This window comes from Nansenia antarctica (genome assembly GCF_963989245.1).
Source record: "Nansenia antarctica genome assembly, chromosome: 1".
Taxonomy (NCBI): Eukaryota; Metazoa; Chordata; class Actinopteri; order Argentiniformes; family Microstomatidae; genus Nansenia; species Nansenia antarctica.
The window spans coordinates 101581183-101598682 of record NC_137674.1 but is presented as its reverse complement, the minus strand read 5'-3'; the positions used below and the strand labels follow the sequence as shown (position 1 = coordinate 101598682).

Below are 17500 nucleotides of genomic sequence, written 5' to 3'. Positions count from 1 at the left end.
CTGAGAAGGATAAGGTACACACCACCTCATTGTTGTAAATCACGCCACCCTCGAAGGGGGGCCGGCTGACCTTGTGCATCTGGTCGGGTATAAGATCGGCGTGAGATCTGTGATCGGGGCTTCTTGCCACAGCTCTCATGACATCTGTTGTGTACTGTTGTTTGAGGAGCCAATACTTTGCAAACTATTTGATTAAAACGTATTAACGAGTAAATACTGTGTACCATCTTTTTGGTTTCCTGTCTCACCTGAGGACCGTATAGTTACATTTCCATTACAGGATACACACACTCAAACACATGAACAGGGCGATCACACGCGCACACACACACACACAGGTATGGGTATGTAGAGGGTCAGTGTGTATTGGGATGTAGACAGTTAGTGTGTATGGGGATGTAGAAGGTTAGTGTGTATGAGGATGTAGGAGGTTAGTGTGTATGGGGATGTAGACAGTTAGTGTGTAGGGGGATGTAGACAGTTAGTGTGTAGGGGGATGTAGACAGTTAGTGTGTAGGGGGATGTAGACAGTTAGTGTGTATGAGGATGTAGGAGGTTAGTGTGTATGAGGATGTAGGAGGTTAGTGTGTATGGGGATGTAGACAGTTAGTGTGTATGAGGATGTAGGATGTTAGTGTGTATGGGGATGTAGGAGGTTAGTGTGTATGGGGATGTAGAAGGTTAGTGTGTATGAGGATGTAGGAGGTTAGTGTGTATGAGGATGTAGAAGGTTAGTGTGTAGGGGGATGTAGGAGGTTAGTGTGTATGAGGATGTAGACAGTTAGTGTGTATGGGGATGTAGAAGGTTAGTGTGTATGGGTCTGGAAGAGAACTTACCAGCTAGATTGTACCAGTTGGCTCCGTTGGTGATGCCATCCTTGAAGAACTCGGGGTACATATCCTCACAAGGGTGCCCTTTGTGCATGAGCTTGTTTTCCTGCAAACACGCGCACACACACACACGCACACGCACACACACACACACACACACACACACACACACACACACACACACACACACACACAGGAATTAAATACACAGAAGAAATTAAAAATAAATAAATAAATCTGCCCAAACAGTTTTTTGTATTATCAATGTAATGTAACCTAGCAGGTTTACTCCAATTAAATATAAGTTATTGTAAACCAGGGGAAGCTGGTGAAGGTAGAAGGACAGGGCTCATTGTATTGCATGGATCAATGGAATGAGGAACGGTATTCAGTGCAAACACATTCAGTGACATTCTCAAATTTGCACGCCTCTTGCTCCTGCACAATATTGCTGCTATACACATTGCCACCTTATGTCATCGTTTTATTACTATTATATTATATTATATTGCATTGTTGATTGTTTGACAGTTTGCTGAATTGCTGAGAAGCTAGCTTGCCCTAAGCATTTCAGCACATCATCTACGGCCGTATTCAATGTATATGTGTGGTGGCCTGGGAAAACCCTTCACATGGTGGCATTTTGACATTTTCATTTTTTTATATTTCCATAAATTAGAAGTTCTCAGCTATTCATAACTGGTTGAATGACCGAGATAGCCCTTTATTTTAAAAAGTTATGAGCATTTTAATGTAGCATGTCAAAAAAAGTGAAAAGGGAGAAATCCTCCCCTTTCTCCTCCAGGTCGGGGGAGGAGCCTATGCAGATCGGCCGGTCTCGTTTGTCTGCTTGTGATGCGGTGGTAGTCTGCTCGCCTCGTCGGTATGCGAGGGACAGATCCATTTGTGTGTCTTCTCGTTAAGATTTTATTACTTTATGCTTATTGTGAGCATCAGTAAACTGGCAATAACACAGGTGGAAGTATCGTCTCTCCTTTCGCTCATGTGTGCGTGCGTTGCTTAACTGAGAATGAGACAAGTTCAACGTGATGTTGTTTCGCTAGCAAACTACCCGCCACAAAAACATCAAAATAAGTACTTTCTCTTTTGTTTTCTTAAAATGTTTATTCACCATAATGTAGTATGGAGTTCAAAGTACTAGAATATCAATCGATTTGGTATTTGGTACGTAGATGTAAATGCTTTTATACTGGCTTCAAACTGGGTGATGGATCAAAGGGTGGAATACCACAATGAGCTGATGAACCTATTGGCTCAGATCACATGGCTGGACCCAGAGCAATGCTCTGCTGCCTGACACACAAGTATAAGATGTGTTAAAACACAGATGTGGTTACTCTCCTTTTCATTGTTTTCATACGATTCCATGCGTTACATTGAGCCTGTCCTCTGATGTCTACATCCACCGGCCTCCCCTCCCCTGCTGTACATGTCCTTACCTTGGAGTAGGCCGTGGACAGCTGCTGAAAGACCTTGTCGTCGGGACACTTGCTGTACGATGTTCTCCCCTCCCTGTCGTCATCATAGGGGTAGTTGACCACCAACGACCCTGCAGGGTCAAACAGGACACAGGTTGGTGGGTCTTTCTTTTCTTTCTTTTACTGTTAACTGAATAACTACAGGTTTTCGCAAAACCATGTAAATCAAGCAAAATGTAAAATCATGCGTGAGTATTCTGAGTTGTAAGGCATGTGTTGCCCTGCTCAGCACTACTTGCTGAATCACATAGGGGCCCAGAGTGTTGCAGAACAGACAGGTAGATTAAGAAATGAAGGCGTTACAGCAGCTCACATCACAAACAACACCAACAAAATATGTTGTGCGTGTGTATGTGTGTAGTACATTTTTAGAATTCGAATTTGATTTTAATCCAACTCGATTTAGAATTACGAAATTACAGGGACATTCCCCCTGGAGTAACTGAGGGCTAAGCGCCTTACTCAAGGGCACACTAGTGGTGGTGTGGTTTCAGGCGGGATTTTAACTCACAACCTTCCGATCTCAAGTCCAACTCACTATCCACTAGACCACCACTACCCCCTCAGTAGTTGTAGTTGTACCCCCACAGTAGTTATATATGCTACGGGCTTGCCCCCATAGAGGTTGTATATGTGTGAGTGAGTGAGTGAGTGAGTGAGTGAGTGAGTGAGTGAGTGAGTGAGTGAGTGAGTGAGTGAGTGTGTGTGTGTATACTGTATGCAGGTGTGTGTGTGTGTGTGTATACTGTATGCAGGTGTGTGTGTGTGTGTGTGTGTATACTGTATGCCGGTGTGTGTGTGTGTGTGTGTGTGTGTGTGTGTGTGTGTGTGTGTGTGTGTGTGTGTGTGTGTGTGTGTGCGCGCTAAGGCCTTGCCTCCATGCAGGTTGGCAGACAGCACAAAGGGGTTGCTCCTCAGCCAGTTCATGACGGCGCTGGTCTCCGGCTGCCTGGAGTCCGTGATGGTGACAAACTGGTCCGGGAAGTTACGGTTCAGGTCAAAGTTGTTGCTGTTGTTGCGTCCGAGGTAGCCTCTCTTATCGCCTGCATGAGAAAGGGAACAGTTTTTTAACAATGCTCTAACCATTGAGCGAGTTCCACTTTTAAATGGGTTATTTCCCAAAGTGTGCAATTTCCTGTTTACTTCCTGAGGGTAAATGTCTCATCAGAGAAGAAGAAAACAGCTCCAAAGCAGAGGAAAACATCCTCTCACTCCCACAGCATGAGAGAGAACAACTGTCTGGGATGTGGACTGGGCACATTGTCAAAATCCATTCTGATGTTCTTGGTTGTATAAGTGTGTCTGAGTGTGTGTGTGCATGCGTGCGTGCGTGCGTGCGTGCGTGCGTGTGCGTGTCTGAGTGAGTGTGTGTGTGTCTGAGTGAGTGTGTGTGCGCCTCTCCTACCTTCCTTGGCGACCTCGTAGCCGTCGGGGTTCATGGAAGGCATGATGTGGATCCGAGTCGTGTTGACGAGCTCCGTGACCTCGGGGTCGCTGCCGTAGTTACGACACAAGTACTCGATGAGATTGAGGAGCAGCTCGCGTCCCACCACCTCGTTGCCGTGCATGTTGGCGATGTACTTGAACTCCGGCTCACCTGGCAGAAAGAGGGAGAAAAGGGGCAGAAGAGACGGCTGTTAAAGGAGTAAGTAGCCTCTGAACGCAATGCATTTAAAGGGACACTTCACCAGTTTTCTAACACACACACACACACACACACACACACACACACCTGGCTCGTGGACATCGGGGTTGTCAGAGATCACCATGACGTAGAGCTCGCGGTCCGCCGCCGACTTGCCGATGGTGTAGAGGCGGGCGATAGAGTGGAACTCGTTGCTGTACTTCCTCAGGAAGAGCTCCATGTCGTTGTAGTGGTGGTGGCGGAACTCCTGGGGCTGGTTCCCCTCCGCCTGGGGCTGGCTGTCCCCCGCCTGGGGCTGGGTAGAGGGACTGCTGCTCTCGTTGGCCCCTGGGACCACCTTGACCTGTGTGACGGTGGGGCTGGAGGATTCTGGGGTTGTGGATGTAGGGGAGACAGGGGTGGTGCTGGTGGGGGTGGGGGTGGTGGAGGTAGAGGGGACGGTGACACCAGCTGTGGCTTCCTTCCCTAGGGGCACCAGGGTAAAGTTGAGCTCCGTGGCCTTGCCTTCCGACACCTGAACGCCAGCCACCGTCTTAAGGATGTACCTGGTGAAACATGACCACAGGGACATGCCGTCACCTGTTCCTTTCCTTTTGTTGTCATCACTTTACGAGGGTTAGGATTAGTCTCAGGTAAATTAAAGTTCACAGGTAAATTAAGTTCCAAGAAAAAAACAGAAGAGGAGAGGGGTAATCAAATTCCAGGAAGCTTAGTTAAAAAGTAAACTCCTTTTCTCTCTCTCACTCACTCACTCACTCACTCACACTCTCACTCACTCACACACAATAATCAATACCAGCTTATCCAAAAAAGAGGAGTATCAAATTCCAGGAAGTTTAGTTAAAAAGTAAACTCCCTTTCTCTCTCTCTCTCTCTCTCACACACACACACACACACACACACACACACACACACACACACACACACACACACACACACACACACACACACTCACACTCACACTCACACTCACACTCACACTCACACACACACACACACTCACCCTCACCCTCACCCTCACACTCACACTATAATCAATACCAGCTTATCCATGATATCATGGTATGAGAGGATTCCTTTTCTAGAAGAACAGCACGGTGTTTTAACAGCAGTAGTGAGGGTGCGGCGGTTCGTACCCCGGGGCGACGGCGGAGACGTCGTAGGTTCCGGGGAGCAGCAGGCGGTAGTAGTCCCCGAACTGAGCCGTGCTAAGGTTGTGATTAATGCCCGCCACCACGATGCTGACATCAGAGAGAGCCTCTCCGCTCACCGCCTCCGTCACGTAGCCCCGCACTCCGATGTGAACCTATGGCAGGAGAGAACAGGAGAGTGATGATGTCATACCTGTCAATCAGGGAGGGAGGCTGGTGGAGGTTAGAAATCAGATGGTTGTAGCATTGTAATGCAATGGAACAGAATGAGAATGGGTATCAAACGCCGTGGAGGCTAAGGGGGGAGGTAGAAATTGGAGGCCAGGCTCATTGAGAACGGAATAAGGGGTAGTGGTGGTCTAGTGGATAGTGAGTTGGACTTGTGATCGGAAGGTTGTGAGTTCAAATCCCGCCTGAAACCACACCACTACTAGTGTGCCCTTGAGTAAGGCACTTTGCCCTCAGTTACTCCAGGGAGAATGTCCCTGTAATTCGTAATTGTAAGTCGCTTTGGATTAAAAGCGTCTGCTAAATGGCAAAATGATATTAATTAATTAATTATAAGGAATCCTCTTTTCATTCCGTGCAGAATAATGAGCCCCGTCCTCCGATTTCTACCTCCAACAGCCTCCCCCTGATTAAAATGTAGAGTTGTCATGAATGGATAGTACAGTAGTACGTGTTGAGATGGATTTGGACCATGAACATGCGTGGTGTGTGAGCTCTACCGTTGCCATGTAGGACAGGAGGGATTCCCTGTTGAGGTCCCACTCCTTGCGTAGCTCCGAGGCGAAGGGGTATTTGCAGCAGCTCAGCTCCATGGTGATCTCCAAACAGTTCCCATGCAGGTAGTTGAAGTCCTGCATCCCACCTGAAGGTTCAGGAGCACATCAAACAACCATTTGAACCCAGAACACTGCCATATAGGTTACAGGTGCAATACACATTTATTTGTCGAAATGTCTGTATGAAATATTTAAAAATGTGTCTGTCTTATTGATCAAAATCAGAGAGGTTAGTGTGATTTTCGCAGAGGACCCCCGAATTAGAATTAGTCCAGACCCCACGTTTCGGGACTTCTGTTCTTTTAAGGCTCTCCTGTGTCAGAATTAATGCATTATGAATCTAGTAAATCATTTCTGAAAAGTAAAAAAAAAAATCAAGAAAAGAGGAGAGTGGTGTCAAATTCCAGGAAGTTTAGTTAAAAAGTAAACTCCTTTGCTCACACACTCTCTCTCACACGCACACACAGACAGAAAGTAGGCGGGCAGACAGAGGTGGGCGGGCAGACAGAAAATAAACATCCTGACTATCACTCACACAGACTCAAAGCCATGGAAGTACGGAAACCCTTGACACACTTAGAACAATATTTATTTTCTTCAATCTTGCACTGATCTTTGCCAAAAGCATCAACAGTTCATTCAGCTCCTGTGTGACACATCGACACAGTTGTGACACATCAACAGTTTATTCAGCATATTGGTCATGAAAGAAAAGGGACGATATGAAGAAGAAAAGAAAATAGGTATACGGAACTAATGAGCGTCCTTAAGTCTTCCTCAGACCGAGTACAAGACGTTGGTGTTGATTAACGCAGAGAGGGTCTGTGTCACAGCCGGCTGCAGCCAGCCTTTTCTCTCCTCCGCCTTTTCGCTGGTGGAGGAATGTGTTTGCTGTGGCCACCACCTGCCTCCCCCCCCCCAGGCCTCCACCCCCCAGGCCTGGCCTCAGCAGGCCCCAGACAGCAGGCCCCCTGGAGGGTTGCCATGGCTGGACGACAGGGTGGGCACTGGAACCCGATAAAAAGGAAACTCTTTACACACACACACACACACACACACACACACTAGTTCCTTTGTGTGAGCCCTAGATAGATCAACAATTAAATCCCCGCCAGCTGTTAACAGTAAAAAAAAAAAGAAAGAAATACATTTACATCAGGATATCAGCCTCCTGCAACAATGGCAAAGTGATGTGTGAGCAAGATTACAACCCAGCAGACTCAGCATTATAAATCCTCAGCGCACACACACACACACACACACACACACACACACACACACACACACACACGGGGCAGCAGCAAAGCAAGTGAACTTGAGATAGATAGGGTTTGGCACAAAGGCAGGAATCCTGAGAACTCAATTGACACGGTGGCAGTGAGAACAGGGACAGAGCCTCGGGACAGAGAAGCATCCATCCATCATCATAACTACTTACCCGGCACCAGATAAAAAGCAATGTCGATTAAGAGAGATATAATCCACAAGGATTGTGTGTGTGTGTGTGTGTGTGTGTGTGTGTGTGTGTGTGTGTGTGTGTGCGTGTGTGTGCGTGTGTGTGCGTGTGTGTGCGTGTGTGTGTGTGTGTGCGTGTGCACGTGTTTCTCCACTGAGATGGAAAGGTATCAGGAAACACACAAGTAAACAAGTACAAATTGAGTGAGTGATTATCCAGCTGTGGAACAGGAAGTTCAACTATGTGTCGGTGGCGGCTAGGAGATTCTATTCTGGTGTATGCGGGTATGGGTGTGTGTGGTTTTGGTTGATTGACAGGCAAATATGTTAATTTGAAACCATAAGAGTTGTCGTGAACTAATGTGGTACTAAAATATGCCGTCAGAGTAGACACGGCGGTGGTCTGGTTACAGATATCTGATCCTCTGCTCTGTCCGCTGCTCTATGACATAACAGGAGATAGTGGATTCCAGTTTCCATTGGCAGGTTTTAACAAGGGGAACATTCATTCAGATGTTTTGTTCATCTCATATTCATTGGCTACACATTGTTCCATCAGTCTCTAGATGGTTCCTTCAGTGGATGTGGAAGGGCTGGGAGGGGGGGGGGGGGTTATCCAATGTGTCAGGTGGTGGAGAAGAGGAACCATCACTACTACTACTCTATTGAAACCCTGAAGTATGCAGCTTGTTGCAGAAACGTTGGTCCGATAAATAATTTGCACCGGAGCGAGAGTGTTGCGTCTCTTTAAGTTTCACCCGCCAGCCTGCGCCTAACCAAACTATGGTGTACCTCTCTTTTTTTACTGTTCCTACTACTACTACGTAGTAGGAACAGTATTGTTATTGGTGGTATACTTCTTATTATTCTTTTCCCCCGCTTTGGTCAAATAGCTCAAAAAGTCCCTGACCAAAAATGCAATAAATGTGCATGCCACAACTAGAGAGCATCAGTAACTATGGCAGAAAGAATGACCATGATTAGACCATAGGTGGCGCTATAATAACAAATAGAAAAGCAAGTAAGCACATAAGGGGCCGGTTTCACAGACAAGGCTTAAGCCTAATCCTAGACTAAAAAACATCTTCAATGGAGATTTTACATTGAAAGTGTGATTTAGTCCAGGACTAGGCTTAAGCCTTGTCTCTGAAACCGGCCCTATAAGTAGTGAAAAGCTTGACATAAACTATACAACATGGGCATTAACGGGGGAAGGTTAATCCACAATGCATTTTCGTATTTACGCTTAGTGTATATTATCATCATAGCATAGTAGCCTATGTATATCAGGCCATAATTAGGTGACTGGTACCTTACAGGCCCGTGGTCCTAGGGTACTTGATAATATCATAGCTTAGTATATCATGAGTTCAACTTGGCCCATATTAGGTGAGTGATCTACCCATGTCTGTAGGTCTACCCTGTGTCTGTCAATCTCACCCCATTTATGGTTATAGGGCATATCTGAACACGCCCCATTGCCGCTTGCAGTTATATTTATATTCATATTCATTGCACATAATACTGCCTTTATATTCATTCATTTAGTGTAATACCGTATACTGTCCCACCAAGTGGCTGTTGCACTATGCATGGCTTTTGCACTATGCACTATTTGCATCTGGTTAGATGCTGAACTGCGTTTCGTATTCTTAGTACTTGTTCTCTGTCAATGACAATTAAGTTGAATCCAATCTAATCTAAAGTGTGTGTGCCTACCTGTGTGTGTGCCAAGTACACTGAAGAACAAACACCCTCCAGACCTCAGGTTGTGACACCCGGCTACACCCCGCCACATCCTCCTTGTAAGCAGTATACGTCCCTCTACATCCTCCTTGTAAGCAGTATACGTCCCTCTACATCCTCCTTGTAAGCAGTATACGTCCCTCTACATCCTCCTTGTAAGCAGTATACGTCCCTCTACATCCTCCCTGTAGGCAGTATAAACCTAGACACACCCTCCCCTGTACTAACTCCTCTTGTCCATCACCTGATCCCCTGACAGCCAACACCCCTAGACAGCGCCCCGCAACCTACACAGGAGAACACTTGCCTCATTTCTACTGACGTGCTATGTATATGGTTGTTATTTTCCGGGTCAAAACCTTGAGGTGTTTTATGGATTTTGTGGCATTCTGTCGACCTGGAACAAGAATGCACTTTTATGACACAAAGGTACATGAGAATTAGGCCAATATGGGTTAAGTATCAGGGAGGCTGGTGAAGGTAGAATTTGGACGATTTTGATACCATTCCTCATTCCGTTCCATGCATTACAATGAGCACACCTGCCGATTTAGTACCAGAAACCCAACTTCCTCTATCGATCCTTCCATGATCTTGTAGCCTAATGCCCAGACATAACGCTAACTAAGTGTCATCCACAAATACATTTCTCAAAAACCACAGACCATGTCTGAGACTGGGACCTGTGATTGTTCACCTCAAAGCAACAAAAAAAAACTCAGTACAGTAGATCACTGTTTAACTTGTTTAACTTAACACTTCCTGGAAGTCCTTTCCACATCTCCACATCATTCCCTAGACCTATTGTCCAGGGCTAAGGGTTATGTTCTCTGTCTGTGCAGTGATGAATGTCTGCATTCATTCTGAAGCTGGGACAGGATGAGGTTCATCTATGGGTTTCTTTTTGTAGTGTGTTGTGTTGTGTTAATCCTGCCCGGGAACAGTTCTCTATGGAATAATTACACAACATGAACATGAACTTGCCTGTAATACTCTTGTTTGTATTGGATCTGCACCCAGATCACTGTGACCTTTAATTCAAAAAGCCCTGCTCTTATTTGATTTGAACACATGATTGCTTATCTCAGACAGATGCAAGTACAGACATAGGCTGTAGGAAATATGCACAGCAGCTAGCTTAATCCAACTTGGAAGTATACCTCTAGGTTTCTCTAGGCCTACCATCTCTAGACTCTATGGTAGGCCTAGAGAAACCAGCCCTTCAATATAGTTCTACAGACTAATGAAAATAAAGAAAAAAAACAGTCTTTTATCTCGAACCAATCAAGATTTCCATGAAGATTAGGCAGAGGCTTAGTCGGTTATGAAACATAACTCTGTATAAAGTACGGAGCTGGAAAAGTCAACATCCTCAGTGGCCCTGCTATAAACAGACCTTGTGGTTCAATAATGTTAGTTCTAACTCCTTACATAATGTCATGGTGACTGAGCAGAAGTCTTGATGGCAGTCAGAACACTAAATATTCACTCACAAACACTTTATTAGGAACCCTATACTAATACTGGGCATCCCTTTGCTCTCAAAACAGCCTCAATGCTTCCTGGCATTGATTCCATGATGACATGATTGTATCACACAATTCCTGCAGATTCTTCAGGTGCACTTAGTTTCAAGCTGTGAATCTTCTACCACATCCCAAAAGGTGTTCTATTGGATTCAGATCCAGTGACTGGAAAGGCCATTGAAGAACACAGAACTCATTGCCATGTTCATGAAAGCCATTTGAGACGAGTTTTGCTTTGGGACATGGTGCATTATCATGCTGGAAGTGGCCATTAGAAGATGGGCACATTGTTGCCATGAATGGTCAGCAACCATACTCAAATAGGCTGTAACATCCTAGCGATACTTGATTGGTAATAACAGGCCCAACATGTGCCAAGAAAACACTCCCCACACCATTACACCACCTCCACCAGCTTGGACTGTTGACACAAGGCAGGTTGGTTCATGGATCCATGCTGGTATTCCTAATAAAGTGTTCAGTGTCTGTAAAAGGAGTGTCTCCTTTTAGAAATCAAGAGGCATTGCCATAGAGATTAAGTTATGGCCCATAGTTGATTCTGATGTGCTGCTTATGACCAATGCAAGGTAGATCCAGGCCAAAGATGAAAATTCACGAGGAAACAAACACAATACATGATATAACCGGCAAAGCACAGGGTACCATGAGCAATGGGATAAACGACAATTCAATTCCGAGGTAATGACCTAAACTAGTTATCATCTAGGATACGCATGAACAGAAATAGAGCTTTGAAGTTCACATCTTTGCAATGTTCACTCTGACAGTTGTTGGTTCAACCCTTTCTTCAATATTGTTCTCTTGTGTAAGCTATGGTGAAAGGCAGATATAGTGAACAATCGGTTGAACCTAATTCAAGAGCAAATAAGTATGAAATTAAAGGTCATGTGTGCTATGGCCTGATCCTAGTAACATTAGCTCAGCCCTCCGTACGAGGCCCTGGAGGGTGACTCGTCTCCAGGTAGGCCATGACGACAATTATTTTTAACCTCATGTTATGTATGGATGTTGTTTGAGAAATGTTTATAATTGAAATGATACTAGGGCGTACTCCAGGTGCACAGAGGGAATAAATACACTTAAAAAAGGGTACGTTGTTTCCTTGCCCGTGTTTTACGGATGCTGTCAAATCTATTTCTTTCAGTCGGTGTGGGTCCGAACCTCCCGTACGTCCCTCATTGAGCATGGTGTACTCCCAGGGAATGGTGTTCTTGGTGTACAGCTTCATCTCTCTCATCGTCATAGTGATCGTGCGCCACCTCACACCACACTTTAGATCCAGAAGCTACACTTTTAACTGTCACCAGCTGTTGTTCTTTAAATAGACCCGTGCTTACTTAGCACTGTTGCTCTCTGCCAGATTGTGACGCCTGTATCCAAAACGACTTACAACGACAACAACACAGTTACTTAAAGTGAATCATCTATCCATCAGTTATCATAAGAAAAAGTAAACTATGTGAAAACCAGGGGCCATTGGCAGTTAGTTACAATGATAGACACACACACACACACACACACACACACACAACAGGCAAGGCATAGACACACTTTTGAAGATCCGATGCTGTGTGGTAGGGCCTATAGGGTGTGTCTCTGCTTCCCCCCCCTTCCCTCCCCTCTAAGACCATGTTTATCAGAACAGAACGCTTGATGGAAACTACGCTCTCTTTAACTGCGGTTAACCTCAGCTCATCGACACTGTGATGGTGTGCTGATGACGAGTGGAAAACAAAATACAAAATAAGCTAAGTGACTCTGTGGTGTGGAGGAGAATCAAGCAACATGCATGTTCACTGTGTTGGTGCTGCCGACCTGGTTTCAAATAGTATTTGAAATCATTTAAAATACTTTGCTATACTGTATAGCATTGATTCATTGTGCCTGGTTCAATGGAACCAAGATGTAAAATATCTGTCTATACCTGTCTGTGTTCAGTTGGTATGGTAACTACAATGTGGTCGATTAGTAATGGGGTGTGGAAAGCTAATTATAGGTCACTGCAGGGAGGCATCATCAACTTATGTTGCTGGTCTGTTTGGACGAGTATACAGTGCCTATAAGAGTATTAAGAGACCTGTGTTTTCATTTTGTAATTCTGGGGTATTATGTGTGGATTGATGGCTAATTATTTTAATTGAATCCATTTTTAAAAATAGTCTATAACACAACAACATGTGGAAAAAGTGAAGGGGTCTGAATACTTTCCGAAGGCACTGTAGGTTTAAAGCTAGCCTAACTCTTGAGTACTAGACCAGGGAAGGCTGGTGCAGGATAGTCTCATTGTAATGCATGGAATGGAATCAAATACATCTTATTTTATTTACCCAAGAAAAGTCTCATTGAGATTAAAAATATCTATTTTTCAAGAGTGTCCTGGCCAAGATAGGCGGCAGCACAATTAACGGACATAAAAAAACGTATAACAATTTACAACGAAAATAGAGAATAAATTACAGAATCATAAAATATCTGAAATATTCATCAGTATTCATGACCCCGTCCTCCAATTTCTACCTCCACCAGCCTCTCCTGTACACATAGACTTTGCGATCAGTGAAAAACCTAAAACATCTGTTGGTGAGATGTAACCTCCATTAGACTACATTCAAGAAGCAAAACTAGGCCTAGGTCTGGGGTGACCATTCAACACACATCGAATGTTTATTCTGCATTGATTTATCTTATTGAATAATCAAACCAAAACCAGGTGTTCCTCACTAATCCACAGCCAAACACAGATAAAGGGAATATAAAGGAAGACTGAGAACCACAGCAGGACACCTGGCGCGCGCGCACACGCACACACACACACACACACACACAGAGAGAGAAGGCCTTCCAGACACCAGAAACCCCACACTCTGATCCGGATCACCTCATCATCGCCACTCGTCTGGCTCCTCCGACGCCCTGATCTGCCAGCCACACAGTGAGGATCAGGTGACTGCGGGACATTGGCCTTCATCATGAAATGAAGAGTGGGTAGGAGGAGGGATAGTGTAGTGGGGGGGGGGGGGGGGGGCTCCATGGACCGAAGGCAGTGTTACACTGCACCTCTCATGAAAGACAAAGGGTAACTTGAAACCAGAAGGGCTTTAGGATACGTGAGAGGAGGGAAGAGAGAGACAGAGAGAGAGAGAGAGAGAGAGAGAGAGAGAGAGAGAGAGGATCTGGGTCCATCTGTGAATACAATACCAGCATGACATGTTGTTCCATGCGCAGGTGCTGTGTGACTGACAGCGGTGTTTTGGAGCCAGTAGAATGAATGGGGGCCCTGTCTGAGTGTCCGACTGTCCGTGGAGATGATTAGGGAGTACGGCCTACAGCTAGACTAGACTAAATAAACAATCAATCAATGCTCAATACGCATAGGCCTCAGGCTCTGTTGGAGAGCGTTTACCACAATGGTTATTGGAGACTCTTGGAGCTTTTGCTCAAACTTCCGACTGTTAAAACACATTTGCACTGTAGGGACGGACACAACTGAATTCAAAAGGTCCGAACGAAGTAGTGACTCAGATGTGTGGGTCAAGGAAACAGGTGGGCCAACACTCCCTCAGTCACCGGCACTAAACAACCAGAAGAAATCAGCGGCACTTGACCCAATTCAAGTCATTGACCCATTTCCATGGAAACATGCGTCCTAGATTTCACAACTCAGGCTATGTCTTTGTTCTGTTTTCCTATGACAGAAAGTATGCAACCTCAATGAAAGCCCGTTTATACTGTGTGCACGCGTTCCGTATAACAAGATGTCTACATGAAACCACACAGGTCAGAACGGAGTAAAAACCTGACTCCGGGCGATTATTAACACATCAGAGACGGGATTACAGTACCACATGACGTAATGACAGCGAATGGGAGAGAGAGAGAGAAAGAATATTACATCAAAAGGGTTTAATCGCCATGGCAACCGAGAACTCGATTGTGCCTTTCAACAATGTGTGTGATAGTAATAGGAGAAGTCAGGTGGGATAACGAGCTTAAACCCCAAAGGTCCCAAAACTCTTTCAAGAAAAAAGAAAAGAAAGAGAGAAAAAACAAGGAAATAAAGAAACAAAAATCATTCTTCTTACCAGGCACATCGTACCACTGTGCCCCATTGGTGATGCCGTCCTTGAAGACCTCTTTGGGGGTATCTGGGCAATGGGGCTCCCCTGTCTTCATGACGGGGTGGTGCTGGGCATAGGTCAGCGCCAGGTACCTGAAGAGGCTGTCATCGTCGGAGCGGCTGTATTTACCCTCGGTCTTGTGGGAGGCAGAGTCATCGAAGGGGTAGCTGGCTACCACCGTGCCACCGTGCAAGTTCCCTGATAGCACAAACCTGGAGGTGAAATAAAAAGCAAATGAAAATGTGCACAATCAATCTCAATAACCAGCCTTTTTTATTTTTTAAAACAAACAAGTACACATCCAAGGTACACAAACAATGTGCATGTTTTTACCAGAAACAGAACTTAGGCTATAGACTGAGGGATGGGCTCTTGGTAGAACGAATGTCATTAGGCTACATGTTTACTGACAGCTGGGAGGGGAACAGGGTTGTTTGCACTTTCGCCAAAAGCCTCTGTCGTAAGGCAACAGCACTATTGTGAACCATAGTCTCTGTTGATTGAGGGCATTCCAAACCGTTAGCCGGCAACACTGAGACCCTTGTAGACCCATCTGTTCCAGCCGTATGTATTCACATTGTTCATACTGAGTAAAGGTCTAGACTTCGTAAACACAGAGGCACTATGTTGCAATTCCGTGGATGCTTTCACATTGACCCTGGAATCAGTAATGACAAGGCACTTTAGACATTTTCAGGGCTCTCAAGTCTCACGCATTGGGCGTGAGACACACGCATTTTAACCCGTTCACACGCTCACACACCGCGTGTGTCTCACGCCCAATGCGTGAGACTTGAGAGCCCTGCATTTTATTTTGACTAGCGGTTGTCTACTATTGACTTCTGGATGAACACTGGATTATGATCTCGCTAAATCGGGTTAGGTTTATGCCTTTTAAAATGCGAATATAATACGCTATAGGGCTCAACTCTTCATGGACAGATGGTACACCTTACTTTTTCTCCAAGATCCATTTGATGACAGCTGTCACCTCGGGGATATCGTCTGGTCTGACGTCGATCTTGTTAAACTGATCAGGGAAACTCCTGTTGAGGTCGATGTTCCTGGAGTTGTGACGACCCCCGGCTTCCCCGGTGCAATCCCCCTCGACGGACCTCTCGAACCCGTCTGGGTTCATGCTGGGCATGATGTAAATATCCGTGCTGGCCACCAACTCTGTGACACGCGGGTCTTCTCCGTACCCCGTCAGCAGGTACTCAGCCAGATACACCAACACCTGCCTGGAGACGGTCTCATCCCCGTGCATGTTCCCCACGTACTTGACTTTGGGTTTCCCCGGGGCGTCAACGTGGGGGTCCTTGGTGATCCGGATCACCCACAACTCTCTACTGTCCAGCGACTGGCCTAGGGTGGAGAGGTTGGCCAGGTGGGGGTATCTCAGGGCCATGGACTTGAGGATCCGGGTTAGATCCACGTAATTGTAGTATTTGTTGTAGGATTCTTCCAGGTCTGATGAGGTCTCGGGGCTCTCCTGCTCGCCGACATGAGAGGATGTGATCATGGGAATCACAACAACAAAAAGGACAACGCCGAAAAGTGAGAGGGATAGTTTCGACGTTGCATGGAGCTGCCTCTCCCGTGTACGTGTCCACGCCATGTTCACGATCGAATCTCCCTAGCACTTCAGTCACCGACCATTCAAGTCTTGTGAAAACGAAAAAATATCAATATAATTGGGGAAAAAGGACTGGCTGGAGAGACTAGAGAGCCCTGATGACTGTTTCTCTCCGATCAGTCAACCTATCTGCGTTCAACTTCCGGAGGCGGAGCTTCGGTGTGATGTCACCACTATTGGGGGAGTGGCCTTGTTTTAAGGTGGCGCCATAATGAGAGCGTGCAGTGCAGGAGCCCTTGTATGTTATGTTATGTTATGTTAAGTTAATTTTATTTATAATGGGTTATATTATAATAATAATGTTGTATATAATGGGACAGTGGAGATTGTACAATAATATTATCACCCGTTTTTCAGGAGTAGCCTAATCTCCAAATTAAGATTTTTTTGGGGGGGAAGGGTGCCAGTGCACTTTGTGAACATTTGACAAGAAATGTCAGTGAACTAAACCCTATATATATACCGTACTATACTATGTTATGTATGTAGCCTAAATTGTATGAATTGTATTTTTTTCATTAGTAACATATTAACATACACTGCCTGAGAGGTAAAGTGTATTAACACATTTCATGACTTTAAATTAATAATAAAGTAAAGTTCAAATCTTTACCCCAAGTAGGCTATTTCATCTAGTTTGAGCAACACAATGCAATAATGGCTTATATAAGTCAAATTGCTTATTGTTTCTGTTTGTGCTTTGGCTGTAAAATAGGAGTGAGAATTGATACTGTAAGGATGTTTCAATCTCACAAAAACAACCGATGGTGAAATTGTTGTGTTGATTTTGGTGGGGCTGACATTCTGGGGGCGCAATTGTGTTAAAAGTGTGCAAATGTGTGCCAAGTTGTCTAGACAGTTTAAGTGGGTCATATGGTGGGGGAACTGTTGGGAACTATCCAGTTTACAATGACCAAAAAGGTGTTCACAACACAAGCCAGCAGATGATTGGCTTTATGTGTGACAGCTATGTTGTTAGGGGGCCAGCGACAGCTACCACTTGTAGGGTGTAGGGTGTAGTGTGTAGGGTGTACTTTTGTGTGTGTGTGTGTGTGTGTGTGTGTGTGTGTACGTTTGTGTGTGTGTG

At 45.3% G+C, this 17500-nt stretch overlaps 1 protein-coding gene across 1 annotated transcript in view; it reads right to left on the bottom strand.

Moving 5' to 3' along the window:
* The window catches only part of cpda (carboxypeptidase D, a), a 25554-nt gene extending 9221 nt beyond the window's left edge, over window positions 1-16333 (bottom strand). Inside the window, exons 1-9 of the mRNA XM_080534827.1 lie at window positions 15734-16333; window positions 14742-14989; window positions 5855-5997; window positions 5112-5281; window positions 4063-4520; window positions 3736-3927; window positions 3206-3373; window positions 2292-2401; window positions 838-937 (exon numbers count right to left, since the gene is read on the bottom strand). Of these exons, the coding sequence (XP_080390953.1) occupies window positions 838-937; window positions 2292-2401; window positions 3206-3373; window positions 3736-3927; window positions 4063-4520; window positions 5112-5281; window positions 5855-5997; window positions 14742-14989; window positions 15734-16299 (2155 nt within the window). The 5' untranslated portion in view covers window positions 16300-16333. The remainder of the gene's footprint in view (window positions 1-837; window positions 938-2291; window positions 2402-3205; window positions 3374-3735; window positions 3928-4062; window positions 4521-5111; window positions 5282-5854; window positions 5998-14741; window positions 14990-15733) is intronic.
* Window positions 16334-17500: the final 1167 nt, after the last annotated feature.